General features: G+C 46.1%; 2 protein-coding genes across 11 annotated transcripts in view; one reads left to right on the top strand and one right to left on the bottom strand.

Moving 5' to 3' along the window:
* The window catches only part of LOC132675739 (uncharacterized), a 114,046-nt gene that overhangs the window by 20,577 nt on the left and 76,225 nt on the right, over window positions 1–17,244 (top strand). For 2 of the 5 annotated variants that reach the window (XR_013552794.2, XR_013552800.2), the window contains exon 1: window positions 16,324–16,375. The exons of 2 other annotated variants lie outside the window; for them this stretch is intronic. The gene's annotated coding sequence lies outside the window, so the exon portion shown is untranslated. Of the gene's footprint in view, window positions 1–16,019; window positions 16,038–16,323; window positions 16,376–17,244 lie in introns of those variants that run through there. One more of the 5 variants, XM_078439767.2, reaches the window with a different exon arrangement.
* On the bottom strand, window positions 1,290–16,652 carry LOC144614740 (uncharacterized). Of its 6 annotated transcripts, XM_081791712.1 has the most exons (5): window positions 15,914–16,652; window positions 14,257–14,535; window positions 12,386–12,466; window positions 7,548–7,632; window positions 3,523–6,589 (listed from the first exon to the last, which is right to left on the bottom strand). In XM_081791712.1, the coding sequence occupies exons 1-4, from the start codon at window positions 16,648–16,650 to the stop codon at window positions 7,629–7,631; spliced, it is 1,101 nt and encodes a 366-aa protein (XP_081647838.1). In that variant the 5' UTR covers window positions 16,651–16,652; the 3' UTR covers window positions 3,523–6,589; window positions 7,548–7,628. The 6 variants fall into 6 exon arrangements, with proteins under 6 accessions (XP_081647836.1, XP_081647837.1, XP_081647838.1 ...); XM_081791710.1 differs by lacking the exons at window positions 3,523–6,589; window positions 7,548–7,632; window positions 12,386–12,466 and adding exons at window positions 1,290–1,562; window positions 2,695–2,889; XM_081791714.1 differs by lacking the exon at window positions 12,386–12,466.

The following is a 17,244-nucleotide window of genomic DNA, read 5'->3' as shown; positions in this document are numbered from 1 at the left end:
ATGCTCTGTCTCTCTCTCTGTCTCAAAAATAAGTAAACGTTACATGTCTCTTCCATTTTACTTTTCTAGTAAATCCTTTTTACCGTGGGTTACAGAGTATCATCCACAATGGACTGGACATTGGAAAAATTTTAAAAATGCTTCCCACACGCTGTTTGGGAAGCACTCTTCTACTGTGGTGCCCTAGTCTAGCGATGCCAACCCAGGGAGAGGAAGAAGGAAGGCCGGAGGGCTGACCTGCTGCCCAGGGCCCCAGCACCCAGGGCACCATGCTGGGGCCCTGCCTCTGCAGCATTTGTTAGGAAAGTGTCCTCAAGAGCACGGGAGGGAGGCTTAAGGCCTCTTAGCCAGGCCTCGTCCAATCTTACTGATGCCTATTTTCACCCTCAGCTCAAAGTAAGTACCATGTCCTTATTCTCAGGAAGCACCACTTTAAAATTTCTTCGCATTTCTCATTGAAACTACCCATAGGATCCATCTTTAGGGCCAAGATGCCCTGCACCCACAAGAACTAGGGTCATTTGGCCAATTTCTCAATCTGGCTGAGACTAAGTCACCCTCCTGTCTCAAATCCTTTCACTGCCTTGATAGAAATCACTTGTACAGCCTAACAGTGTTACTATCACTTTAACAAGGCCAAAAAAAGTCATTCCTTCCATGAACAGACAGTTCATAGTAAAAGATATATAAATGGCTCTTAAACATATAAAATGATCTTGGGGCACCTGGGTGGCTCAGTGGGCTAAGCAAGTGTCCGACTCCTGATCTCAGCTCAGGTCATGATCTCACGGTTCAAGGGTTTGAGCCCCACATCGGGCTCTGTGCTGACAGCATGGAGCCTGCTTGGGATTCTCTCTCTCATTCTCTCATTCTCTCTCCCTCTCTCCCTCTGCCCCTCCCTGCTTGCAAGCAAGTGAACTCTTGCTCGCTCGCCTGCTCTCAAAATAAACATTTAAAAAATATATTAAAAAAATAATCCTAATGATCTTCAACTTCACCCAAAAATAAGAGGAATCTAAAATAAAATTACTGTAAGATACCATTTTTCATGGATCAGATTAAAACAGATGAAAAGTTTCATAATACACTGTGTTGGTGAGGATGTTGGGAAATAAGCACTTTTCATATACTACCAGAGAGAAGGAACACTGCAACTCTCATGTTAAGAATGAATCCTTATGTTCTACTGCCGACTTTGAAATGGAGAAGGGGCCATCTTCCATGGAATGTAGGTGGTTTCCAGAAGGTAGACAAGAAAAGGAAATAGACTCTCCCCTATGGTCTCCAAAAGAAACGGCCCTGATGACACTTTGATGTTAGCCTAGTAAGACCCATATTTGACTTCTGACCTTCAGAACTGTAAGATAATAAATTTGTATTGTTTAAAAAAAAAAACAAAACGAATGAATCCCTAAAACCCCAGGCCTCTCAGCTGATGAGGGAATAGTGAGAAGGGAGGGGGTCACTTGCCTCGGTTAATTTCGGGGGCCTTCCTCTCCTTAGACAGTCTTACAAAATGCTGGGTGTAAGGGTCATGCGAGTAGCCAATGTTTACTGCAAACCTGGAAGGGATAAAAAGGAGGCAGGTGAGAAGACGTCAGTAGATTCAGGTTCTCAGGAACCAGGTCAAGGAGGAAAACCATCTACTTCACAAGGCCAACACACTCCCATTTATCACTCCGTTACAAATGTAAACAGACTCAGCCATCCGCCCAGTGCTCACTTACACTCCTCTCACCCTTCCCACGGCGGCCATGTGTCACCTCTCTTTATTCTGAGTGCTAATTCCTTTCCCAGGACCCTGGAGAGCATATCACCTCACCTCATACCTCACCCAGAAGACGTGCAACCGTTTATTCACTCGGCAAACTCACTGGCCAGAACTATTCAGACAACCCTACTCAACCAGAAGTTCTGGGTCCACAGGAAAGATCTAGAATTGTTTTGTAAAACTCGATAATGACTCCCTAAGCATTTCCCCCAGCTCTGTCATTTCACGTCCCTTAAGGAGTAAAAGGAAAAACCAGGAACAAATAAACAGAACAGCTACAACCTAGAAAATGCCACTGTAGTTTATACTCTCTGGCATGCACTACAACCTGGAAAATGCTACAGTAACCTAACCTCTCCCCAGGCCACACGACAGGGAATCAAAGTTCTAGTGTTCTAAGCCAGGGATCTGAAACCCCAATGACCACTTAAGGTCTTCTGGCAACCATGAGTGGAACCAGCCTTCGGACAAGGACATGTAATGGAAGAAACCTGGATCCTTAAGGCCGAGCCACTGTGGGCCTGCACCCCGCTCTACCTCTCAACAGACATTTTGAGAGTTTCTAAATGCCTTTATCGCTTAAACCGAACGGAGTCAGGCTTCTGTTACCTGCTACACCCTGAAGCATCCTAAGTGATATCCTGAGTGTAGGAGCTCATTTCCGTGTTTCTTGATGACCAAGCTAAGAGGGGGAAGGGGTGCGTGACTGTTACCCAGCTAGAGTCTGAGCTCCCAGAGGCAGATATGAGATCTTCTCTTTACGTCCACTGACAAGGCTTACCGCTGCCTTGACTGTGGTCAGTGCTAATCCTGTACAAACCTATCCCCCCCAGTCTCTCTCATGTCCACGTTCACACATCCGCGCGCGCGCACACACACACACACACACACACACACACACACACACACAAGGAAGCACATACTTTTGGCTTCTCGAGGCAGCAAGTCAGCACGGAAATGCACAAAGTACTCATTAAGGGACACGATTTGCTACGGGCCCCGACTTTCCAAGTTTTACAAGGGTGAACAGGCTCAGCTGTCTAAAACGGTGCTTTTCAAACGATGAATTGTGACCCATCCGTATAATAAAATCAGTGTAGTAGTTTGCAAGTCTCCATCTGTGAAAATGCAGTCGAATAGAGTGAAATAGACAATATCAGTATGCATTCCACACTGTAAGAGTTAAGACGGTTTTGTGAAGCTTTGGTTGAAGTGGGTGTTTGGGGTAAAATGCAATGAAAAGTCTGTTCTCCGAACACACAAAATAGACTCTTAAACACAGAGAACAAGGTGGTGGTTGCCAGAGGGGGCGGGGGGATGGACAAAATAGGCAAAGAGGGCTTAAGAGGTACAAACTTCCAGTCATATAAGTAACGCACAAAGATGAAAAGTGGAATATAGGGAATCCAGTCAATAATACTGTTAAAACAGTACGGTGACAGATGTGACGACACCTAACCGTGGTGAGTGCTGAGTAATATGTAGATTTGTCAAATCACTATGTTGCACGCCTGAAATTAATGTAACATTGTATGTCAACTATACTTCCATAAGTAAAAAAAGAGAGAAGAGGGTGTTCTCACCGTTGGCGGATTTGAGGAGCACCGGCCTGAAAGGAATCACCTGGTGCCATCTAGTGGTAAAGGCCGTGTCTGCAGTCCAAGAACCACAGACGAGTGATGCGAACATCAAACATGGACGTAAGGGTTGGAGGAACTGACCTGGTCAACCCTGACATCCGATGCCAGAATCCTTCAACAACACCAAGCCACTGCCTGACTACGCACCACAAAGAAGGCACTCACTCCAATGCCCAGCAGCCCTACCTGCTGAAAAGCTGATCGAGTTGCCCCCCTCCACAAGCTCTGCGTTGGACTTACTACCGCCCTCCTCTGGATGACAAGGAGCCGTTTCCCCTCCTCTCAACCGTATCCTCGGTCAAGTTAATACTATTGATTCCATCAAGCCATCTTTGGTGAGTGTCCGCTAAGTGCCAGCCATTGGGGACACAGTAGTGAACCAGCCACAAAGATAAGGAAGGGCTTGTGACAGATGAAGGACAACAGCATGGAGGACGGACGGACCTATGTTAGAGAATGTGAGAGGGAAAGCCTCTCTGAAAAGGGAATGGGCTGAGTTGGGTGCTTACAGAACTGGAGAGAGCTGTGCAAAAGGCGTTCTAGACAGGAGGAAGAGCAGACGGAAATGCTCTGGACAGGAACCGCCTTGGAATGTTCCAGGAACAGAAAGTCGGTAGGGAGGCTGGAGAACAGCGGGGAAACAGGAGAAACTAGAGAGGCGGGTGGTGGGAGCCAGGGAGAGACCTCTGCAGCCACGTGCAGCGGCCCCAAACCACGGCGAGGTGCACAAACGTAACAGGTGGGGACAGAACACAGACGTATCCGGTCACGAGTCCTTACGACTCCCACTTTCTAATGTCTCCAACATGCGTCTCCTTCTGGTCTCCAGATCTAGAAGACTGCCAGTGGGTTCTGGGAGGAAAAGGATGTCACTGATCTGCCCTTCAGAGTGGCTAACATGAGAAGATTTACAGAGCACTGCTAAGAAGAGTACGGGTCAAAGAACTAGCGGGCACTGCTGATGGGGAGTTCCAAAGGGAGATGGGCAACCCGTTTCAGAGCTTAGAATTCTGTCACCCCTGGGAGCCCAGCTGAACATGGTGGATCCACACAAGGAACCACTAACCGGTCATCTCAGATATGAACTAGAAGGATCAGCCATGCCAAGACGTTCAAGACACCGTGAAGGGAAAAATGTTAGGCCAAAAACCGATGTAGCCAATGTGCCCGTGAACACGTGTATGTGCGTATGTGCGTATCTACAGACAAGTACTAGGGAACTGGCGATTTCTGGTGTGTGTGTCTGTGTGTGTGTGTGTGTGTGTGTTTTAATTTATCTCTATGTTTTAAACTTTTTCTCCATGAACTATATGCCATATTTCATCTAAGACATTATCAATTATAAGACTGAAAAAAGAAAGAAGAAACACTGCCAGTTAGTTAATGTTTTTCTTATTGCTTACAATTTTAATTATGTGCTTGTTGGAAAAAGCCCGTTTGTTTGTTTAATTAGTTTTCAAGTAGGCTCTGTGTGCAACGTGGGGCCTGAGCTCACAACCACATCCAGAGTTGCATGCTCTGTTGACTGAGCCGCCAGACGCTCCTGCAAAAGCCCTTTTGTGCTTATTTAAACGGATTAAAAGGAAATGGATGAATGCAGTAAGAGGGTTAAGTCTTCCCTTCTGGGGTATCTGTGAGTTTCCACACAATATTGACCTTCGGGCTGCCAAGGGCATTGGCAAGGCTGCATCCCCAAGAGATCACCATCATCCTCTCCAAGATTTCCTTCCACGCTGCCGACCGTCCAGGTGCAGGTTTTGTTACTGAGCCTTTCTTGATCTCATCAGGAGGTATCCATGGATGGTTCTCCAACAGCATCAGGATTTGTGCTCCTTCTGCAAATGGCCCTTAAAAGGCACGTGGGCAGAAGCACCCAAGAGCTGACGGTGTAGTCATCCGGCCCTGCCGCAAGCAACAATGACCACATCCACTCGCACAGGTAATGACAACTCTAACGCGACTTGGCAGTGACTGCGGGACACATCGAGAATAAGTCACAGCTGATGGCAAAGACGTAAGAACGTGTGTCACAGCATGGATCAAATACAGTGTTGCCTTCGCCACATGAGCAACAGTGAGCTTAGATATCACAAGCAAAGTAAAAGGCAAATATTAAGCGATGAAAAGTACCTGTGACATCACATAGTAACATCCTGAAAACATAAAGAACTTACGAATCAGTAAGGAAAAAAATCCTAATATCCCCGAAGAAAGGCCAAAAATGGGCAGTTCACCAAAGAGCCAAGTGATCACTGAATATACAAAATAAAGAAACCAAAAAATGCAAAATGAAAGCAGAAACAGCAAGCAGTAAATCTGCTATCAAATCAGCAACAAAAGCGTTTAATAGAACCTGGCTTTGGTGAGGATGAGAAAGAGGGCACCTGAGCCGCCAGAACTGTAAACTGTCACTGCCATGCCACGAGGCACTTCGGCTGCTGGTACTCAAAGCTGAAGAGTAATATTTACGCGATGCCCAAACAATCCCACTTCTAGGATTTTACCCTAAGGAAATAGTCAAGAATGAACACAAAAAGGTTTCGGTAAGAACACTGAACCTGGGGTTACGGTATCAGGTAAACAAAGCAAGCTACAAAATTCTACGTACAGAATGTTCCCAATTCTGTTAGATGAATGCGTACATTCACGTACACGTGAATATACATACATGTACAGTACACATATCAAGACTTCCCAGAGTAGGCACCAAAAGGTGAACAGTGGTCGCCTCTACACTGACGCTGTGCACCTAGCGCTGCTGTCTGTCTGCCCCCACCACAGTCCTCTGTTGCCCAAACCCAGAAAATATCCCCTCTCTTTGTGTATCCTGACTTTGTTTAAAACCCAAAGAATCAAAAATCTCAGATTTGGGAAGACCTATTTCGCAGTCTTCGGTCAATCCCTCTTGCTTTTGAAATTTTCATGACATTCACATACCACCTGTTCAGTGTAACATTTCTCTAAATCAACTCGCTTTTTTTTAGTACTCGGATCTGACGTGCTACCTGGGATTTTCTTCTAACACACGCTATAATAAATACCTACCTATTAAAATTTCAAACATCTGTGTGCCACCTAAAGTCATTTCACATTCCTTCCGTGGGAAACACTGATCTGGGCCGACCGCCTACTCACTCGAGAGCATTTGCTGACTCTGCCCTATAGGCATGAGTACCACCTGCAACAGGAAAGGGGTGACATGCTCACCGCCAGGGATTTCTTCACCTGAAGGAAAGGGCAGGGGCCCTCCGCGCTCTCCCAGCCAGTGAGGATCAAGGCCAGGTTCATTTTACTTCTATCAACCCTCCTGAGAGCTGACTACAATGCCAGGCATCATTCCAAATGCTTGACCGATAGGAACGGAACGCCTACAACCCTCATAATGACCCCCCGTGGAAGGCACTGCTTTACACACTGAGGTGAAGGTCGGTCCCTCAAGCTGCGGAACCCTGTAGAAAATTTCATTCTAGGGGTGCCTGGGTGGCTCAGTCGGTTAAGTGGCCGACTTCGGCTCAGGTCATGATCTCACGGTCCGTGAGTTCGAGCCCCACGTCGGGCTCTGTACTGACAGCTCAGAGCCTGGAGCCTGTTTCAGATTCTGTGCCTCCTTCTCTCTCTGACCCTCCCCTGTTTATGGTCTGTCTTTGTCTCAAAAATAAATAAACATTAAAACAATTAAAAAAAAAAAAAAGAAAATTTCATTCTATTGCTTTTCCACCTATTTACCCACCTGGATTTGGATCCCTCCCCCGACACTTCACTTGCTTAAATGATATCTGTGTCTGTGTGTATATGTGTGTGTTTACATGGTCGTGTGTGTGTATATATGTACACACACACACACATATATATGTACATTAAACATATATATGTAACGTATGCACACATACACATACATACAATGTACTTAAATGCAATTGCAAAAATCAATCCGATACTCTTAGAATCAATTTTTAAGTTTGAAATTTGAACTACCTACTGCATACTAGCCTAAGATACTGCTCTACCTCTTATTATTAATTTTATTGTTCTTTTTTTTAGTCTCATTTTTTTTTTGTTTCTATTTCTTGGTAGTTTTATTCTTGGTTATACATGGAAGGCAGGAAGCAAAGTCTTAAGGGCAACAGACTTTGTACCTAAACAGACTTCCAGTTTGTTTCCTTTCTTGTGAGCTCTGTTGCTTTCTTAAGTAGATCCGCAAGGCCTTAAGTGTTGAATCACCTAAAAAAAACAACAACAACAAAAAACAAAACTGAGCCTCAATGAACTCACACGCTATCATTTCTTCCCAACAGAGGCTACTGGTATTGCCTTTTGGCTTCAGCTAACACCCAATTACTTTACAAGGGTTAATATGTCCTAAAATCTACTGCCTCCACTGTAAGTACTCATTGACTAGTGGGCAAGGCATTTATGAAAAAGGAACCAACATTCACAAGAGGGTGAGTTAAGCAGGAGAAGTCAATCAGAAAGTTCCTATGGTACAATGTCTCCTATCTGACTTAAGCAAACAAAAAACCCAGTTAATACAGAATATAGTAACAGGATGTCATGGGCCTGAATAATGCTAAAGTTCTTTTGGAAAAAATAAAACATTTAAGCACATGTAGTCTGAATATTTTCTCCCAGTCTGTCTTGCCTGTTCATTTTCTCAGTGCATCCATTTTTCCTTTGTAATTAGTGCTTTTTTTTTGTTCTGTATCCAAAACATTTGCCTACCTCAAGGTTGTCAACATATGCTCTCATGGTTTCATCTAAAAGATTTATGGTTCTAGCTGCTATATTTTAGTTTATGATCCATCCCAAATTCACGTGTACAGAACGAGGTAGGGGCTACGGTCCATTTTGTTTCCACTTGAATTTCCACTTTACCCAGAATTATTCATTAAAAAGACGTCCCTTTCGCCCACTGAATTGGCTTGACAATCTAGGTGAAGATCAACCAACAGTCCTTGTGTTTGGTCTATTTCTTGGACTCTTTATTCTGTGTCACTGATCTATCTCTATGCCAAAGACTTTGATTGCTGTGGCTTTACTGCAAGTCTTCAAATTAAGCAGTATTAAGCAGTTTAAGTGCTTCAACTCTGCTCTTCGTTTGAAGACTTTTTTGGCTATTCAAGACCCTTCACGTTTCCATATACATTTTCGAAACAATCTGTTAATTTCTTCTAAAAAAAAAAAGATGGCTAGGATTTTGACGGTGATTGCACTGATTCCACGGATCAAGTCAGGGAGAACAGGCATCTCAAAACATCAAATCTTCCAATGCATGAACAAAGCGTATCTCCCATTTATTTCAGTCTTCTTGAATTCCTCTCAACAGTGTTTTACGGTTTTCTGTGTAAAGTTGTTTTGCGTCTTTCATTATATTTATTCCTACCCACTTTAGGTTTTTGGATGCTATTGTCAATATTTTCAATTTTAATTTTCCTACCCATGTATGTATATGTACAATATATCTATCTGACAAAGAATTCCTATCCAGAATATATAATAAACTCCAATGAGTCAAAACCAAAAACCATTAACAACAAAAATGGGCAAAAGACTTGAACAGACAGTTCACGAAAGATGTAGGAATGTCCACTAAACACACAAAAAGATACCTAAGATCACTAGTCACCAGGGAAATGGAATTTAAAACCATACTGAGATGCTCTTTCACCCTCACTGACAATACAGAATGTTAACAAGGATGTTGAGCAACTGGAGTTTCAATATATTGCTGGTGGGAAGTGTAAAGCAATAAACCACTTTGGAAATTAGTCTAGCAGTTAAATATATACCCACCCTGTGACTAAGCAATTCTATTCCTAGACATTTATTTGAGAGAAATTGAAGACCTGTATGAGAATGTCCCTTGTAGCCTATTCACAATGACCAAAAACTTCGATACAACTCAAACGTCCTATCATTGGAGAACACACGAACAAATCATGGTGTATTCATACATGTATAGGAACAAACTACACTGACAAAGACTCTTTCCTTGACCAAACTGTAGCCAGGTTCCTCAAGCCCTCTTCTCGACCAGGCTTCAACCTTGACTTACTGTATAGAGACTCGAACAAACACTAATGTAGACTTTAACAGCTCAAGGCTCCACCCCTAGGATGATTCCCGTACCCCTTAGTGCCTGCCCGAGAAAACTCAAGGCTGCCAAAAGCATCCATTGTTTCTTCTAGCCAACACTGAAAGATCAGGTCCCTGTCTCCCAGTGAGCAAATCCAGGTGGTTTCACATGAACCAATACCTTTCCTGGCTTTTGTAATTTTTTACTTCTGATTTCATTCACCCCCAACTTTCCTCCCTCATTCTCTCTTTAAAATCTCCTCTGTACAAACTGAAGTTGAGTTTCATTCACTCTGGACTCTTTTCCTTATTGGAATAGTTAATTACTGATTAAACTCTGTCCTCACCACGTGAACTAGTATCTAGCTTTATCTTTAAAAAAATTTTTTTAATGTTTATTTATTTTGAGAGACTGTGTGTGTGCATGGATGCACACACAGAGAAGGAGCAGGGGGTGGGGGGGGAGAGAGAGAGAGAGAGAGAGAGAGAGAGAGAGAGAGAGAGAATCCTAAGCAGGCTCTGCACTGTCAATGCAGAGCCAGACATGGAGCTCAATCCCACAAACCGTGAGATCATGCCCTGAGCCGGAATCAAGAGACAGATGGTCAAGTGACCAAGCCACCCAGGCGCCCCTGGCTTTATCTTTGATAACGCAAACAACATGGATGAATCTCAAGGAACACAGTTGAGTGAAAGAAGACAAAATAATACATACTGTATGACCCCATTTCTATGACATTCGAAAACAGGGAGATCTAATCTACCACAGATTTCGAAACCAGAAAATGACTGGTGAGGGTAAGGAGACTAATTAGAAACATATAACAAGGGAAGTTTCTAGAGTTTCAGATAGATTTTATATCTTGTTTTGGGTGGTGGTACACAGATATACCGTGTACGTTGACTCTTGAACAACACAGGGGTTGGGGTGTCAACCTCCTGTGCAATCAAAACTTTGAGTATAACTTTCGATTCCCCAAAAACGTAACTACAAATTGACTACTGTTGACCAGAAGTCTTAACAGTTGATTAACATGTATTTTGTACGTTAGATTTATTATATATTGTATTCTTTCAATAAAGTAGGCTAAAGAAAATATGAAGAGGGGCACCTGGGTGGCTCAGTTGGTTAAGTGTCTGACTTTAGCTCAGGTCACGATCTCATAGTTCATGGATACGAGCCCTGCATTGGGCATTCTGCGGTCAGTGCGGAACCCACTTTGGATCCTCTTTCTCCCTCATCTGCCTCTCCCTTCCTCGTGCACGCGCACTCTCTCGCTCTCTCTCTCTCTCTCTCTCTCTCAAAAATCAATAAGCACTAAAAAAAAAGAAAATATTAAGAAAATCATAAAGAAAATACGTTTAGAGTACTGTACTGCATTTATCGAAGAAGCCACATATAAGTGCAGTTCGAACCCATGTTGTTCAAGAGTCAACCATATACACTTGTTAAGACTCATGAAACTGAACACTAAAGACCTGAGCATTTTATTTTATAAATCATGACCCTCTCACCCCTGCTCTCCCACCTCCATTTTCTTCCTTCCCCTCTCCCTCTGTCTCTTAAGAATACCTGGGGAAATTCTGAAGAACAAGAAAGATGAGCGATATAGCCGACCCTCCGATGGGGGATATTCCCCATTCAATATCCACTTACCCCTTCCTCCTTACCCCCATTTTGTTTGAGGTATCAATCTGCCCCCTGAGAAATTCTCCCCTCCCACACTTTCTTGCAGCTAGGGGTGAGGTCACCTGCCCAATTCTGGCCAATGAGAAGTATGTAGAAGTCTACAGGGTGGGACTCCCTGAAAACCTATTGCTTTCACAGACTCAAACACATGCTTTGGTTAGTATCGCTTTCTTTTCTTTCTTCCTGGAGTACAGCTGCTCAAATGAACTAAGGAGATTGTGCTAGTCCCTGATACAACCCTGTTTTACCCCAAGCTAGAGGAGCTCTTGGCAAGTCACGACTAACACTTCGCAAGTCAAAAAGTTTAGGCATCGAAATGAAAAAAGCAATTCCGACTGGAAGTCAAGAATGATCTACGCATTGCTGCGCTAAAGTATACGTAAGAATTTAGTATGGAAGTGATATTTCAAATCAATGGAGGATACAGACCATCAACGGACAGTGTAGGAACAAAAACTGCTAACTTATAACATACAAAATTATAAAGATAGATGAATGCTCTAAGCAATAGAAGCCAAAACCGTAGAAGTGCTAAAAGAAAAGGCAGTGATTGAAAATGGTCTCATAAAACGTTACCCAAAAGTCCCAAGCCATAAAGTTAGACTGTCAGAGTTGGCACCATAAAGATTCAGAATTTCTGCATCATGAAATGTATGGTACAAGCTAAACTTAAAGACAAGCAACAGTTTGAGAGAAAATAATGGAACACATATGTAGGCAAAGGACTACTACCATACATATGACAAGTTCTTACAGACCAATAAAAACATAAATGAAACAAAAAACCAAAAACCCAGTTAGGAAAATGATAAGGAGAAAGGCGTCATGTAAAAAAATATCAGAGATAGTGAAGAACTAAAAATGCTCAGTCTCAGGACGCCAGGGTGCCTCAGGCGGTTGAACGTCTGGCTTCGGCTCAGGTCATGATCTCACAGTTTGTGAGTTCGAGCCCCGCGTCAGGCTCTGTGCTAATAGCACAGGGCCTGCTTCGGATCCTCTCTCTCCCTCTCTCTGCCCCTTCCCCGCTTGCTCTCTCTCTCTCTCTCTCAAAAATAAACATAAAAATTTTTTTAATAAAAATACTCAGTCTTACTAGTGAGTATAATAAAAGTTTTTTAAATAAAATAAAAAATTTTAAGAGGTATTATCCACCTGCCAGCTGACAAACAATTTAAGAGACTGAGAATATTCTGTGTTTAGCATCTCTTTTACCATGAGAACAGAAACGGACACAACCTCTTTCGAGGACCACTTTGCAAAGGCTTCTCCCCTGAAATCCATCTCACTGGAAAACTGAAACGCACATGCAAAGATGTTTATCGCAGCCCCGCTTTAATAGGAAAATCATAGCTACCCAAATAATGAACAGAAGAACAGTCACATAAACTAAAACCATATTGTGGAATACTGTTCAGCCATTACAACAACAAAAAAAAATGGAGACAAAAACTTATATATACAGTATATTCAAATTAGACTAATGAGTTGGGGAGAAGTACTCACTTTTGCCCTTTAACAAATTAACCATTAAGGGGCACCTGGCTGGCTCAAAGAGTATGTGATGCTTGATCTCAGGGTTGTGAGTTTGAGTTCCACGTTGGGTGTAGAGACTACTTAAAAACAAAATCTTGGGGGTGGGGGGGGGAATCTGGGTGGCTCAGTCAGTTAAGCATCCGACTCTTGGTATCAGCTCAGCTCATGATCTCACATTTTGTGAGATCAAGCTCCACATCAGGCTCTGCACTGACAGAGTGGAGCCTGCTTGGGATTCTTTCCTTCCCCCTCTCTCTCTGCCACCCTCCTCAACCCCGCGTGCACACGCTCGCTCGCACGCGCTCTCTCTCAAAATAAATAAGCATTACAAAAATAACAAAAACAATTAAAAAAAAATCTTAGGGGCACGTGAGTGGCTCCGTTGGTTAAGCGCTTGGCTCTTGATTTTGGCTCAGGTCACGATCTCATGGTTTGTGGGACCGAGCCCCACACTGGGCTCCACGTAGATGGCATGGAGCCTCTCTCACCCTCTCTCTGCTCCTCCACCTCCCCCCTCAAAAATAAATAAACAAAACATCAATAATAGTAATGTTTAAAAAATTAAAAAATCTTAAAAACATAATCATTAAAAAAATTAGTATTCTAGATTTGAAACCATTGTTTTTCATAGATATTTTCCAAAATTTAGTTTGTTGCTTTTTTGAAAACATGAGGAGGGTTGCAGAAAATCCACGATTTACGGGACCTTCGTGATGGGCAAGTTGGGCAGCTAATTTATCCTCACCAGAATATTCTAATTCTAAAGTGACACATCTTCTCTGAGGATGGAAAGCACCAGCCCCCACCTTCAAATATTCAGATCACGATCTCAAGCCCTGCTCTCTGGGCACGGCTTCAAAGATGCAATCCGTGTGCTGGAAAGGCCTAGGCCCTTGGGAAAATGCCGCCTCTCCAGGGAGGTGATCCTGTGACCCACCTGCACCTCAAGGGGGACATTTTTGGATTCAGTGGAAATCAGATTGACTTCTGTAATTTTTACAACAGGATTTCAGTCTTACAGCCCCTGGCCTGGTTTCTAAAACAGACAGACCCCTCAAATCCAGTGAAACAGAACAGCAGAATGTGGAGACCTCATCGGGAAGTGCAACCCTGAGCGTCGGCATTCAGTTCCTCGTCACTTGGCCGCCTGAGAAATGGGTCTAGCAGGCACGTGGCTAAGGCAGACACGGTCATTCCCCACACCTTTCTTCTCGCGGGGGGAGACAAACGTTCAACACTACGCCTGCCTACGCCGCAGCTGGACTGACCGCCGCCAAGGACACGCACAGAGAACACGGAAGGGGCTGGGCCTGGTCTGCAGGTGTCAGGGGCCTCCTGGTGGGATCCCCTTCTGAGATGAGCCAGAGGGCTTGGCTTCTTCTTTCACTCCTGGGAATTTCCCGGGACACAGGGAGGGTCTGGGGAGAGGGGGTCAGGGGTAAACAACAGAGGGAACTGCCTTGGGCGGGCAGCACAGGACGGAGAAGACAAGGAGAGGGGAGATGGGTAGTGGCGAGAGTTAGCGATCACAGTAAGTGCTGGGAAAATACCTGCGGAATCCCACGGAATTTTTAAGCATAAGCCCAGAATGTCCGCTCAGAAGAGTTCTCACTGTAGGACCGCAGGACTGAGAGCACAGGCCCATGCTGATGGTCACGGCACTGACGATGACGACTGGGACAGTGCTGATAATAACCACCAGTCTTCGACACCTGCCGTGTGCCAGGCACTGTGGGGAGCGCGCCACATTTAATCCTGCCGACAGCCGTCTGACACCGTTCACGTCACTACTATCCCCGGGAGGGCTCTGAAAGGAAGGAGGGAACAACCTGCAAGAGAAGTAACAGAACCGCACGAGTCCTGGGAAGCTAACTGGCTCCTGTGTTAAATTAGGGCTTTTATGGCCTTAACCTAAGGCGGGGGGAACCAGCCTGATCCACAGGTATGACATATTCAGTAACTTCAACCAAACAGTGTTCGGAATGGAGGCAAATCAAAACCAGTAGTAACAATTTATTGAAGGCTTCACGCTGTGCCAGATCCTGTGCTAACTGCCACGTGTCTGTGATCTCATTGAATCCTTACATCCCGAAGGTGGGTTACCATTGTTATCCCCCCACTTCAAAACTCAGACGACAGACAGCCCACGGTTCATGCAAGGAATCCCTATTTAATAACGTGATCTTTTGACAAGATTGAAGGGTTTAACACATTACGGTGAAGATATCACAGAACTTGAAGGAGAGAGACCTACAACATGTCTTAAAACACTAACTTACGGATTCTCACAATCTTTTTGCATGTTTTTTTCAGATGAGGGAAAGGCCAGTGCAAAAGAAGCTTCAATGAAATGCACCCAGATGGCAAACACGCCCAGTCTTTATAGCCCAGGACCTATCCCAGCAGATTCTGATTCCGTGAGTCTAGAGTAGGACGTGAGCATCTGTGGTTTCTTCCTTTCTTTCTTTCTTAATTTTTTTTTAACATTTATTTATTTTTTGAGAGAAAGAGACACAGCATGAGCAGGAGAGGGGCAGAAAGAGAGAGAGACGCAGCATCAGCAGCAGAGCCCGATCAAAAAACTTGATGCAGAATGGTTTAGTGGCAGAGCTAGGATCAGCTTGACAGAGCCCGGCCCCAAGGTCCATGTTTTAAACCACTATGCTTAGTCTCCCAAGAACCTACAAAAAGTGCGAGCCTTAACCCAAAACCTTGGCATTCCCCACCTCCATTCCCTAGTGGCCCCAGCTTCAAGGGCATTCTATCCATTCCTTTCACAGTTCGCACTCCCCTGCTCTGCCCCAACACCCTCCTATATCCCCGTTTTGCATTCAGCCTTGTGATCTCAGCTTCAACATTATTGCCTCAATGACAAACTCGAATGGCATGCTGTATTTCTCAGCACTCAACACAAAACCGTAATTATGGATTTCACAGGGAATTATTTGCTTCCTGACTTTTCCCACGAGGTGGATGGTGCTGCCCTCAGACGCCACGTCAGTCCTATTCATCATGTGTTCCCAATAACTGAATACCCACCAACCATTCAAAAAAGAAGGCTTTGGCACAACGGATACGCTCAATAATTTCTGTGGAACGAGTGAATAAAGTACACTCGAGCCTCGTGCTTCCAGGTGTGTGATACATGTCTCTGCTCACGATACTGCCCTCACTACACCCCCAAGTATGTAGACCCCTGTGGCATACTTGCTCAGGCCTGGGAGAAGGAGGAGGAGGAGTCGGAGGAGCAGGCGGAGGAGCAGGCGGAGGAGGAGGCGGAGGAGGAGGCGGAGGAAGAAGAGGAGGAGCCGCCGCCGCCGCCGCCAACGCTGTCGCCGCCGGCAGGCGATGTATCGGCGCCAGGCCGTCCCCCGACCTCCCCGGCCGGAGCCCCGCGGGCCGCCGCTGCCGCCGCCATGAAGAAGCAGTTGGACCGCGGCCCCCCGGCGGGTGGCGCCACTGGAAGTGACCGGGCGGAGAGGGCGGGGCTCCGGCCTCGGAGCAGCCGCCATCGCCGCCGCTGCTGCCGCCTCGGCCCGGAAGCGATGTAGTCCCCTCAGGCCGTGCCCCGAGCTGCACAGCCAGAGACCCGCGGGCCGCAGCTGGCGCCGCCTCCGTGAAGAGGCAGTTAAACCGCAGGAAACAGCTGGCCAACCAGACCGTAGGCAGGTGAGTGAGCCGTGCCGGGCCGGCCGGGAGCGCGCGGGCGGGGGACCGGGGGGTCGGGGTCGTGGCCCGGGCCGGGGCGGGCCGGCTGCCCCGCGGGGCCCCGCGCTCCGGCCCGGCCGCCCGCCCGCTCCGCGCCGGGTCCGCTGCGGGCCAGGGAGGAGGGCTGCGCCACGCAGCGGCCTGTCGCCCAGCTCAGGGCCGCCGCCCGAGCCCCCGGGAACAGCGGGGTGGGCCGGCCTCCCGGGACGCCCCCCGCGCGGGTCCCCGCCGCCCATTGTCCCGGCCCCGCTGAGCATCGTCCTCTGGGGTCTGGACCCAAGCTTTCCCCTGGCCTCCCCCCCTCTCCCGGGGCTTTGCCTTGGGCGAAAACTCGCCTAACTGGTGTGCCCGAGGCCGGGCGGGCGCGGTGCTCTGGGGGGCGGCATTCTCAGCCTTTCCGGGTCGCCCGGCCGGAACGTCCACCTCCAAGTGGCTGATGGCAGTCAATAAGTAAGGGGCGATCAGAGCCCATCGGAGCCGCTTAGGGAGACTCAGGACTCCCTTGGAGGCACTTTGGAGGGTGTGCCGTCTCCCAACCGTGGCCCCTGTGGACCGGACTGCTCAAGTTCTTGACCTGTAGACATTTGGAACCGGGAGGAAATAATTGTGGAAACGCCTTGGGCAAATGGAAAAACAAAAAGAGGGGGGGCTTTCAAAACAGCTTTTCTCACTTTGGATTGGGGAGCAAATCCTTCTCCAGGTTTGTCTGGTATCGCTTTAATGCTTGACAGGAAACGATCGACGATGAAATGACAGAAGAGACCGGAGTTTGTAGTGGTTTTGAGAGCCTCTGGAGGTTGATTATCGTGTGCTGTGTTAACTGGGGTAAA

The sequence above is a fragment of the Panthera onca genome, chromosome E3 (assembly GCF_046562875.1).
Source record: "Panthera onca isolate mPanOnc1 chromosome E3, mPanOnc1 haplotype 2, whole genome shotgun sequence".
In the NCBI taxonomy this organism is placed as follows: domain Eukaryota; kingdom Metazoa; phylum Chordata; class Mammalia; order Carnivora; family Felidae; genus Panthera; species Panthera onca.
The sequence above is the reverse complement of the archived record's forward strand: the minus strand, read 5'-3'. Positions and strand labels throughout refer to the sequence as shown.

Bases quoted from the DNA above. Each gene is read 5' to 3' on its own strand.
- LOC144614740 (XM_081791710.1), bottom strand. From the start codon at position 16,650: ATGGGCGGCGGGGACCCGCGCGGGGGGCGTCCCGGGAGGCCGGCCCAC. The intron at 14,536-15,913 runs GTATGCCACAGG...CTTCTCTTGCAG, and splicing joins CTTCTCCCAGGCCTGAGCAA to GTTGTTCCCTCCTTCCTTTC. The intron at 2,890-14,256 runs GTATTTTCCCAG...GCATTTTCACAG, and splicing joins AATTCCGTGGGATTCCGCAG to ATGGAGACTTGCAAACTACT.